This window comes from Eschrichtius robustus, chromosome 9 (assembly GCF_028021215.1).
Source record: "Eschrichtius robustus isolate mEscRob2 chromosome 9, mEscRob2.pri, whole genome shotgun sequence".
Classification (NCBI taxonomy): Eukaryota; Metazoa; Chordata; class Mammalia; order Artiodactyla; family Eschrichtiidae; genus Eschrichtius; species Eschrichtius robustus.
This window is the reverse complement of record NC_090832.1, coordinates 67604090-67616982: the sequence shown is the minus strand read 5'-3', so window position 1 is coordinate 67616982 and position 12893 is coordinate 67604090. Positions and strand designations below refer to the sequence as shown.

Here is a 12893-nt window from a genome sequence, read left to right as displayed (position 1 = left end):
GAAACAGGGCAAAGCCATAAACACACTGGATTTACATGGAGTAATAAGGCAGATTATCAGTCACATCACGCTTTTGCCATTTTACCTTCAAAAACTTCAGGTGCCATCCAAGCAGCACTCCCCTTATTATTGGTCATGTGTGTCTGAATGTCACAGGCTGTACCAAAATCACAGATTTTTAAAACTGTCCCCCCTGCAACCAGCAGCAAGCTGTTTTAAAAAATAAAAGGTTAAAGACCAATATTTGATTCTACAATAAAAGAAGAGACATTTGTGGAAACAGAAAAGGTTAAGCAAAATGTCACCATTCAACTTCCGTGAAATGTTACCCACTCACCTATAACAGCTTAATAATACAGAGGAGTATCAGCAAAAATTGACCTTAACCTAGTTCTCCTAGGGAGACTGCTAGACCCAAATTTTGATGTCTCCATTTCTATCTCTGTAATTTTTCGTGACTATGCTTCTCTCTGGGCCAAAATAAAACATGGGGTTTAAAAAACATCTAGCAAGTGAACATTATGGTGTCCTGAAATGGGAGTGGATGGATATCAATACTTTCATAAATTGTTCGCCCCCTATACTTAACCTTAACCAGTGTTTTTCAAGCTACAGGCAGAAACCTAGTCATAAAATTCTAGATCACAGATCTGGAAACCTACATCACAAAACCAATTCAGTAGACTATGACAGCATTTAAAAAATAAACTAGAAAATATCAAAGTGCATCACAATTACTAAGATTAAACATTGTTTCAGGAAAGTTCAGTTTCAGTTCTATATACATTAATATGTACACACGATAGATTGTGAAGTATTTCTTACTGTGGATGATGGTTCTGAAGTTTGCAAACCTGCTTTGCTCTTATTAACCTTGCAGTGAGCAGAAATGAGTCTTTAGCCTAACATAGCAAGACTGGTTAGCTGTTCACTGACCCTATTTCCTTTCTTCTCTGGGTACATTTCTTAGCCTTCTGAGCAATTACGTATGGCTATATGACAATTCTAGTCAATAGAATGTGATGTACTTCACCTCCAAGCCCGGCCCATATGAACTCTCACATATATAAACTCCTTTTCCTTTCCCCATATGTCACTGAAGGCACAGGATTCTGAACTACAAGACAGAAGGAATCTGGAATCCTGACCCACCATGTGAATCAGGAACATTCACTTTGGACTTCACGAGCAAAAACCAAAAACTTTGTACTTTAAGCCATGAGACTTCAGGGCTTATATAACAGCGTCACTGTAACCAGTGTGAGAAATGGTATTGAAATGGGTGTTGCTATAACAAAAATCTAACATATTTGGTATTGGTTTAGCAGTAGGCAGCAAGAACACTGAAAGTGGAAGCTGGAAAGAGAGAAGATCCATGTAATGACGTGGCAAAACATTTGGTAAAATGTGTCTCCTGTGATGATTTGTGGCTTTAAAGGACTGGAAAAGCTGACTTCCTCGACTCCAAACAGCAGGAAATAAGATTCACAAAGGCCCATTAAGACAGCATTGCAGCAAAGAACAAATGAAGAGAAAAGTACTTCCCATCTCAGCTTCATGGCCTCAAGGTGCCTCCATTTAGTTGAGAAAAGGCACTGAGGCCAGGAATCAAATAAACCAGGCTCAAGATTTTGTCTAAGAAAGAACTGTGGTAGTATTAGTCACAGGCACATGGAACTGGCTGGCACCTGGGGGATCAAAAGCCCACGTCTGAGGAAATTATACTGCCAACGGAAACACAGGCCTGGAATAAAGAAGCTTCTGACTGTCGTGCAATGCCCTCAGGACCCCAGATGTGCAGACGGAGGAAGCAGGCTATGAAAGCTGGACAGCTTCTGAGGAGAGTATATGGCCCAACACCTACTCCTGACACTGCTACAGAGAATGGACAAGGAGAAGCCTACAAAAGGGTGAAGATAGGAGTCATAAGCAATGGAGAAAGGAATTCCTCTCTTAGGGCAGGATCAGAGTCTGATCAAAATACAAACCTCTCACAACTCCAGGGCAGAGGGACCAGAAAATGCAGGACTTCATCGCTACAGACCAGTAGCTTCTGTATGTTTCTGTTGTTTCCTTTTCCCAATGGAGCCTTTTACTGATGGACCTCTCTTCTACCATTTTGTGTGTGTGTACGTGTGTTGGGAGGGGTTAGGTGGGGGGGTGACAGATAACTTTTCTTTTTAATTCATTTGTTTCCAGACTGTGAGGAGCTACATCCAGACCTGTTGGAGAGGACTACACAGCATCCTGAGATCCTGGACCGTGAGCCAGGTGGTGACTGGAAGATGTTTAGCTGGTAAAGGGCAGTAAGTGGTTCTACTTGTGTGGTAAGAGTAGTAGAGACCACAGGCGGATGTGGCTGGGACTGACCAGCTGCTCACCAAATCCATCCCTTCTTCCTCTGGAGCACAGAAGACATTTCCCAACCTCTCTTGCAGGTAGGTGTGGCTAAGATTGAGCTGTGGCCACTGCTATGTGGGTAGAAGTGACATGGGTCACTCCATGGGTCTGGCTCCACAAACCTCTCATACATCAGCTTCCTTCTCTTTACCTGCTGGCTGAATGCAGAGGTCCCCAAAGTCCTGGAGGATGGTAGAAGTACAAGATGGAGGGAGCCTAACTAGGCCCTTGAATGACCATATGGAAGGTCATCTGTCAAACAGGAATATGTTTTGGATTTCACCTGAGTCAGAAATAAATTTCTGCTGTGATAAGCCTCATGTTGGCTATAGCAGCTAGTGTTAAAACAACTACTATACTCAGCTATTAGATTCTCTTAGGGAACTGGTACTCATAGTCTTAGGTTTTTCATATCCCAATGCAACTTGGTACTCCTATAAGAACTGAAATATATAAAGATATCTGAAAGTGTAAAAAGAACCATGAACATAAAAGATAATTTTAATTATATTATTAAAAATTAATTATACATTTAAAAATATAAATCACTCTCTACATCATTACCTAAAAGGCTTATAGGCATGTGGGTTATTCTGCAAACCAGTAGAAACAATTCTTTATTCTGAATCCCTTCCAACCATCTTCTCTTAAATGCAAAAGAGGTACTACTGTTTTATATAGCCAACGTTTATTTTAATGTATGTTTACTGATTTTATTTCACTATTCCTTCTTGAATCTTATGCTCGCCTTAGGTAATCATTTTCTTTCTTCCCCAAACACCTTTAATGAAGGTCTACTTACGATGAATTCACTCAGATTTTGTTTCACAATATCGTAAATGTAATTTAGGGCAGGTACACAATTCTGAGAGCTATTTTTTCTCAGCTCTGTGAAGTTACGATTCCAGTCCTCTAGCTTCCATTGCTGGTGTTGAAAAGTATACTTCAGTCTAACTGTCAGTCCTTTGCAGGTAATCTCTTTGCTGATTGAAAAATCTCCCCTCTGTTTTTGCTGTTCTGTAGCCTCATTATGGTGTGTCATAGGGGAGATTTCTTTTCATTTATCCTGCTTAGAATTCATATCTTTTATTTGGAAAATTCCTGGCTAACCCCTCTTGAATTAGTCTCTCCCCATCCTATTTTCTTTTATTGGAATTCTAATTCTATGCTGTTAGTCCTCCCTTTCCTTCTCCCCATGTTCCTTAACCTATCATTTTTTTCATTTATTTGTCTGTGGTGCATTCTGGGTAACTGCAGATATATCTTACAGCTCACTGAATCTGTCACCTATTTCATATCTGCCATTTAAAAATTTTAATTATTTCTAAATGTTTTATTTAGTTCTTTTGGCCATGTTGATAGTTTTCACTCCTTGCACATTTTAATTCCTTCATTTCTGTAAATAATTTGAGCATATATATTTTATACTCCATATTTGATAATTCCAAATATCTGGAGTCTTACTATTTGAGGGCTTTATTCCATTTTGTGTTATTTATGCTGACTTTTACTCATGGTAACTTGCATCCTTATGGGTGTGGTAATTTTTACTGTGGCTTCCTATTTGATTGATCTTAATCTGGAAAAATCCTAAAGACCTGAATTGAAAGTATATGACTTTACAATAGAGTTTCAGTCACCCTGAATGCCCTGAGACACCACCAATCTCAAAGCACTTTTAACCTGTCCTGTTGGGATTTTTTTGATTGGGCAAGTAGAGCAAATTCAAACTCACAACAGCATGAGGGGAGACTCTCAGTTAAAAAAATAAAAGCTTGTCTAGTCAGAAAATGGATTTTTTTTTTCTAGTCAACTTTTCTTTTAGTTCTTCCGTCCAAGATACTGAACTTAGGCAGAGGTCTCAGTTCTGCTCCCTCACCTGGTACAGAACAAAGGGTCTGCAGCCCGTTACACAGAAGCCGTTAAAATTTGGGCCTCTACATTCTTGATACTGGCAGAGGCTCACAGGAGAGCCCTTGGCTTCCCACTCAGGGTTCAGTTCTCTCTATCTTTTGGCTTAATGATTCCCTTATTTTCTTGTAAGATCACCTATGCATGTAAAAGGATGTTTGTTGTAATATGTAGCGTCTCTGGGTGCTTGCTGTAGGATGTTTTTTCAGTTTATCTGGTTTGCCATATTGCTGGAGTGTCAAAATTCTTATCATGTGAGTATAAGAGTCCAAGCTATCCCTGTGAGCACACACAGGATGTTAGATTTTAAATGCATACATATCATGGCTTAAATTTCATGTGCTTCTCAAAATAAGGTATGAAATTTTGCCCATACATTAGTGTATGCTGGGATAAGTGGCAGGGAGCCAACAGAGTCCCAGGTTAAAGCCAGCACATCTCCTTGGACCAACATTTTTACTCAACTGTAAGTATCTTTAACATCCTAACAGTGACTTCAAAACAAATTGCATAACACAGGAAGTCGAATGCAAAATTCTTATGCAACTTTCCTTAAGAAGGCTTTTTAAGCTCTGTCCCTACTCTCAGACTTACTCAGGTTATATATATCATAACTTTGTTCTGGGGGGTTACGAGGGTAGGGGGGAAAGCTGAGAAGCACCAATTTAGGAATTTAGGGCCTTACAGAATCTCAAAAATGTCAACTGATTCGGCAGCATTGTATTTTCTAAAAACAGCTCTATAAATTAAATCTTCCCAGTCTAAGACTGCCCATCAGGCCAAGAAGAGTTTCTATTTTAATAACTCACTTTAAGAGGTAGTAAGAAATATTATTTATCCATTAAAAATAAAGAGGTAAATATCTGTATATAGTAATATGAAAAAAAAGTCCCAGTAAGTGAAAAAAGCAACATTATGTATAGTGTAATCTATGCATGCTTAAAAAACAAAACAGTGCTTATCTCTGAGGATTGGAAATGGGAGGCAGAAAAGACTTACTTTACATTTTTAAAAATAACAACATATACATAATTAAAGAAAGTAAAGTAAAAATAAACCAATATAGAAGAAAGAAAACAACTGTCCTTATTTTTAATGTCCTTATTTTGAAGATGTTACTAAAAATGTTCAATCCCAAAACCATTTTTATGTTTAGAGTATGTGTGTGTGGTAAGAGTATAACCCTATCATGATTAAAATGACCCAATAAAAGATTTCCAGAAAATTTTCTGAACTTAAGATTCCAACTCTTCTAGGTGCTATATTACGCAAATATAATCACCAAGTAGCATACTCTTATTCAGGTTTTCCTTTTGATGACAAACAGAAATAAAGATGGGTAATATAATTTGCATCATCACATTGTAGTAATATTCAACATCGGGTTGGGGATTCATTATAATTTCAATTAATAAATTCTTTGTAAATAATTTTGTCACAAAATTCTAACTGGAGAGATTACTTAGAAAGTTAGTTTTCTTTTAGTCCAACATGACTAAGATAAGCCAGATAAACTACTATTCACATCTCCATAATGCTACAAATACTTCTATGATAATTTAGGTGGAAAGAATGTTAAACGCAAATTACATGCACTTCAACAAACAAAAAATTCTTCCTTGTTTTATTGCTGTTAAGTTCTTACTACTTTTAACCCAAGATAAGAATTCGGTAACTGACTTCCTTGTTTCATCCTGGTACACTCAAAATATCACAATAATTTTTCTGAATGACTTTTATATTATTATTGCTATAATTAGTACTCCTTTACTCATAAGACTTTGGATGAACTTGCAAAAGATAAATAAAACAGGGGCACTAGTGCAAGTTGATACTGTATAAAACACCTAACCACATCATCAGGTCCCTTCTTTATATGCCATTCTGAGGAACTCTTCCTGACCACAGAATCAAAAGGTTTTCCAGTGACAATAAGATACAGCACATGCATTTGTATATACAATTATATATGAAAGCACAGTCATTCCCAAGAATTTTCTTTTCCCCAGTACATTCTGAAAAATCACTTCTAATTCTAAAGCCCAATTTGTATGCTGGGTGCCCCACAGGAAACGTGCAACACTACAGGATGAGTCCAACCATAAGGATGCCCAAGAGAAATGAATGACCTAGACAGACCAGACCTCTTCTAAATATGTTGATGGTATTTATTAGCAAAAGGAGAGTCCCCATCTGTAGATGATTTTGGTAGGACGTATCTGGTCTGTCTAAATACGTTGGTTAAATAAACCTAACATTTGTGGATTTTGGGGGTATGGTTGGATGGAGAATGGAGTTAGCTGTTTAAGCTGTGTAATTATGGAATATAAAAGATGTTAAAAAACTAAAATAACTTTTTTGTGAGATATTTTAAAGTATATTGTTTAATAACTCATCAGTTATTCTAAAGCCAAAAAGGCCCTAACGCAGACGGGTGACTTTCGGGAGTTGCATCTAATGGTTTCTGGCTCCTCCAGGAAAAGGATGCTTTGCCTGTGCCTGATACTTGCCTGTATCCTTTAAATCAGCCAGTTTGTTGCTGGATAAGAGCTATGATTTTCATGAGTTTGCTTTGATAATTCAACTCTTTTAAATGGGGGGGGGGGGGGAAGGGGGGGAATGGAGGACACAATCTCCAAAACTAGGAAAAAAAAAAAGTGCTTTCTTCTTTACTAGCCAAGACAGGTAGCTGCAACAACAACCTCAGGAGTCAAGTTAAAAAAATAAAAGTATCATAAATCTAGGGCTTAAACATTATTTGACCAGGGACCTGGGGAAAGGGAAATCAGTTTAAGCTTGGAGGTGGAAATAAGGTACACTAACTAGCGAGAACAGTGATTCCAAGAGTTGAAACCTATGTAGAGTGTATCAGATTAGATAGGAGAGTGAGAAGTTATACCCAGAAGGGATGCTTTAATGCTTTAAACCAGCATCAAGAGAATGGAATACTTGAGACTGATTTCCTAGGGGATACCTCTTATCTGAGGACTGATGTGGTGGCCAGGGGTAGAGGGGAAAGAGCATATGGGGACTTTCTACTTTCTCACAGGTGGACAGAGAAGAAAAAAAATAGAAATGGGGACAAAAATATGTGTTTTCTTTAATTGTGTACCCACAGAAACAAAAAATCCACAAAGTTTTAGCCTTTAAAAATACTTATGTAGGGAAATTTGAAGTTCTTTCAAAGTCCCAGAATCCTCAATATGGAGAAATCCAGAATATTTTCAATTTCTACTCAGATGTGCCAGCAATGCCCTTTGCCTTCCTCTGAAAAGGCAAATAATAACCACTCTGCATATTTGTGTGTAATGTCGACATTGTGCTTATTAGGGATAGAGTGGGGAACAAGACAGACTTCTCTCTGCTGACATAGAACTAACTATTTAGGGAAAGCAATACATACCGTGGGCACAAAATAGGACTTACAGACTAACAGATTCTAGAATTACGCTAATCTAAGGTAGAAGTTATTAAAAATAAAAATTCAACTAAAATAAAAACCCCACTAAAGACAACATTCTAAAATGCAAGCTTAGATAAATGACTAAATGATGAAGGTGAGTTAAAAGTAAACAATCTTAAAAAAAAAAAAAAACAAACATTCTTGAGCAAGCCAAAAGGGATGAGAGAAGAAAAACTGATGTGCAACGACCAGCTTAAATTAGGGAGTGGGTAGGGGATGGCAAGAGAGAGAGACACTACATTATTAGAACTTACTTTGGTGGTTTCAGGTCCCTGTGAATTAGAGCTTTGGGTTGCATGCTATGAAGATAAGCCACTCCTTGGGAACACTGTAAACACCAACTCATTGCGTGGGCAGCAGTGTAATATGGCAATGGTTCAGCACCATGCAGCACTGCAAAAGAAAGGCACAAACTAAAAAGAACTTTATTGCATATAACAAAAGACACAAGGTGAATGCAAGCACTATCAGAACACACGACTGGGTATTTTCCTACACATGCTCCCATCGGTCCTGCTTTTCATTCTTTTCTGAATAAAAAGATGGAAATAGTTAATGATTTCAAATGGATAACTACCACATAAATACCTAACATTTAATAGGATTCCATTAACTGTTATACATACATTCAAGTAAAATTAATATACATTACCACGTTTTTTCATATTGACAGATGCAGTCCTTCACACAATAATATAAATTATAAGCAATGTGATGACATACTACTATAAGAGAGATACAGAGAAATACTATGGAAGGAAACAAAATGTGCATCAAGATGTTTACAATTATGCTTTCTATAACAGCTAAAAACTAGAAATAGTTCAACCAAATAAAACACGGGAGTATTAGATAGCCATTAACAATGACGATCACATGAGCAGGAAATATAAGTATTAGTTTATATAAAATAATGTTAATTTAAAAAATAAAATGCTACAATTTATTTTATATAAATGCTGTGACAAGAGAATATTTATATTTGTTTGGTGTTTCTTACAGTGAAAGGGTTAGGTTAGCTCTGCTCTATAAAGGTAACTAAACGATACAGTTTCCTTTCATTGTTATCAAAATGACATATATACACTAACATGTATAAAATAGATAACTAATAAAAACCTGCTGTATTTAAAAAAAATGCTCTGTGAAGTGAGTTTTCACAATTTTATTTTTGGGGAAAAAAGCAAAATAAAGCAGAATAAGGATGTGTGGTTAAAGAGTTCTAAAAGAGGAGACTGAAAGCTAAGAGAGGGCAAAAAGAAAAAATTAAAAGTATGAAGATATTTTAAAATCTATTTAAAAAGCAAGTTTGACTTTACTTAAATGCTTTTAACATTATGCAGAGCACCATCAATTTAAAAGATTGATATCCTTAGACTTCTAAATTTCACATACTAATGTTGTAGCATCTTGTCTTTTCATTTTTAATCTTTAGCAGATTTCTTTTTTTAATTACCTCCTTTTGGGACTCTGAGGATAAACTGTGAAGAACATTAAGTAACTTACAGTTTATATTAAAAGCTTTTCAATTATTTCACTCTACTAGATAAAGACAGGTTTAATGACACTCACCATTATACAAGGAGCCCCCTTCAGCATATTCCATCACAAGACACACCTAAAGGAAACATATGCCAGAATAATTAACCACAGAGCTATAGCATCTTAGGGAACTTGAGAGATAACTTAGTTCAACCTCTGATTTTATAAATGCATTAAAAATCATTCTTTTGTCCCCTACTATGTGAATAGTGCTAGAGGAAATAAAAGGTATCTATGATCTAAGACCTTGTCTTCTAGGGGACCACTGTCTAAGAGTGCAGACGTACATAAAAACATAATCACGAGATCTTTGGTGACTTTTTCCAGTGCAAATGAACAGGTGCTGTCATAGGATATTGTAAGCCTCCTAAGAAGATGAGGTTACTGGATAAGACCACCTAAGACAACTATTCTCTTATATTGTGTTGCTAACAGATTAGAAACACATACAGTACAATTTTTTTTTTGAAATGACAGATCAAAATAGCTTCATAAACTACACAGCTGCACGTATCTGCCACGTCATTTCTTATAGACAGAGTATAATGAAAAAGTGACAAACTTACTGGATTCAAGCAGGCTCCATATAGCTTTACAATGTTAGGATGGTTCACACGGGATAACTGCCGAAGCTGTAACAAATTAAGGTTTCTTTTAAAAAGTGCTAACTTTTAACGAAGTGATCTCACAGTATCATTCAAATCTTAACATTGTACAAAACATTAGTGTAATCAATCAGCAATCACTGTTTCCTATGTAGCAGGCATTGTGGTCCTAAGTGCCTGCCCAGAATGGCACAGAATCCCTGCCCAGAGCTCTCACAGTTTAGTTGGGGGAGAGTCATGTACACAAATAATTAAAGCAATGTGCCAAGTGCTATAACAGGAGTTATGTACACGGCGTAAGTACAAATTAGAAGAAGAAATTAACTTTGTCAAGAAATGTTAGGATGCCATCCCCGAGATGGCACTGAGCTGAGTTATCCAAACCAGAAGAAGCCATATCATCATCATCATCATCATCATCTTCAAAGGTGATGGTTGAATGAATAGCCGACCTACTCTACGCTGGGCACTGGTGGGCACTTTACAGATATTGTATAATTCTCACAACTGCAAGGTAGGTATTATCATTTTCATTTTAAAGATGAAGTACCTTTAAGATAAGGCTCAGAGAAGGTTAAGTGAGCTGCTAAATACCCTAGAGTTAGCAAACAGTACAGCCAGGGTTTGAACCTTGGTCTGACTTAAAATCTGCATTCTCTTCCCTCCATCTTCTATCTCTTTGATTAACTCCCTCTTCTCCATTCCCATTACCACTGCCTTAGCAATTCCAACCTGAACCACTGTAGTAATTACTACAGCCTTCTCCTAACTGGTCTCCTTACTTCCAGTTTTATCCAATCCAATCCAATGATTCATATGGACGTCAGTGAGGGGTTTGGCTGTACTCATTTCCCTTTCTCCACATCTCAAATTTCTATTAACATATCCCCCCAAACTGCGCCTTGCTCTCTCTTCTCTTTCTTCTCCCCCTTTTCTGCTTCTCCCCCTTTCTTCTTCCTTTCCTTCTCTACTACCTACATTATACTGCTGGCTCATATGAAGTCCACTAAGGTAAACCTTTTTACTACAATACAGCTACTTAGAAAGCTGTATTTTTCTACAGCCAACATTTGTAGATTTTCAGTCCTAATAGAATTAATATCACTATTTATTATATTTTATCTCATTAAGATTCACTACTGAGCTTCAGACAGCAGATTATTCAAGCATTCATTCCTGTTCCCTCCTCAAATACCACTAAGACGGTAAAGGTACTTTTTTCAAGGCATAAACTCAGAAGGATGAAGAGAATGTGAAATGAGAAAACAGCACATATTTTTGGAAGTTGGACAGCAAATGACTAGCAATAACTGACACAGCAGACCTAAAAGAAATAAGAAAAAGTGAGAAGCAACCAGATTTATCTCACAAACCTTCCAAAAGGTAGAGGAGTGGTGGTAGTACCAGGTATCTATTCATACAAGCTAATAAAAGAGCAGAGATTGCTTAAAAGTTAGACCAAAGATTCCCTCCAGCCCTGACTTCAAACAGCTTAGTGACTGCCTCTTTACTGTCTCAAAGATTAGAGGTTGATTCTTTACAGAAGGTGTAATACCTTCCTAAATATAGAGATACATATTTAATATAGAGATATAGAGATAAATACAGAGATAGAAATATAATAATACCTTCTTTAGTGAAGGTGTGAGTCTCTGGATTGGGGGATACCACATAAAACTAAGGGATGAGCTCAAAGTAGTTGCCTCTGAGAAGCAGAAAACTTGATGTGAGGAGGTACGGGGATTAACGTTTTTTTTTTTAGTAAGAATACGTGGAGAACCATTTGACAATTTATCAACAAATTACATGTGTACATAACTTTGATGAGAAACTTTTTTTCTCCAAGCTATTATGAGCTTTTTGACTCTGGATTACTAGCCTTTAACACATATTTTTACCTAGTTTTAGGAAACTGCCAATACAACAGTATACGATCAATGACCTCATATAAACCATAAACAAAAATTGTGAATAAGGCAAGATAAAGCCAGACTCCTGGAGCATACTACTATAGATCATCTTTCTTCATGATGACATCAAACCATTCATCAGCATTTCTCAACTCATTCAACTAATTACAAAAATCCACTTCATCATCTCACAACTAAGTTCTCATTTCTTCATGTTATACATTAAAAAGTATCATGAAGTATATTTTGAAATTATAATTAAATAAAATCACAGATATAAATTCAGAAGGTTTATAAGGTAAAGACCACTCATCTATTGGCCAATGAAGTTAAAAAATGATAAAACCATTGATTTATTGAAATACTGTGATCTAATATATAAAACAGCATAAAAGAATGAAGCTGGTAATACAATAATCTCATGATTATCAAATTCTCCTCCATCATCAAATATGTAAGAGAAGAGAGTTGTAAATTTTCGTGCTAAATGAGAAAAACCAATTTGAAATTGTTTTTCCTTAAAATAATCTCATTCGAATTTCTAAAAATGTTCAGTCAAAAATGAAAGCATAAAATTTCCCTTCTTAATTTTAGATAATGGGAGAGATTACCATTTCTTTTCTATTTTAAAATTTAAATTCTATGCCTTGAAATAGATCTGAATTACATGGAAGAGATTGTATTTTAATTCAGGGATGAATTCATTTATGTAGCTAAGTCTCTTTTCCCCTAATTTTTAATCAGAATTAAGAGTGTGAATGAAAAAATGTTCCTATGGCATTCCCTTTGGTTCAACCAAACTGCTGATGTTCAAGCATACAGAGAAATGACAGCCGAGAAACATTTTTTTTCATAATATTAAATTCACAGAGTATCTTAGGTGAAGAACTACACAACAGAAATGACACTTCAACTTACCTCTACAATAAAAGCTTTCCTCTCAGATTCACTTTCTATTTGTTTAATAGCAACATCTTTTGCTCTCCACTTAGCTTTGCATACTACTCCAAAAGCTCCTCTTCCAACGACCTTTAAAAAAAAAAAAAACAAAAAACCCACGAG

The 12893-nt window shown here is 36.3% G+C and overlaps 1 protein-coding gene across 2 annotated transcripts in view; it reads right to left on the bottom strand.

The window, feature by feature from the left end:
• The window catches only part of MAP3K7 (mitogen-activated protein kinase kinase kinase 7), a 63285-nt gene that overhangs the window by 38792 nt on the left and 11600 nt on the right, over window positions 1-12893 (bottom strand). For both annotated transcript variants that reach the window (XM_068551444.1, XM_068551445.1), the window contains exons 2-6: window positions 12750-12860; window positions 9883-9948; window positions 9347-9392; window positions 8029-8167; window positions 86-210 (exon numbers count right to left, since the gene is read on the bottom strand). In XM_068551444.1, coding sequence (XP_068407545.1) covers window positions 86-210; window positions 8029-8167; window positions 9347-9392; window positions 9883-9948; window positions 12750-12860 — 487 coding nt within the window. The remainder of the gene's footprint in view (window positions 1-85; window positions 211-8028; window positions 8168-9346; window positions 9393-9882; window positions 9949-12749; window positions 12861-12893) is intronic.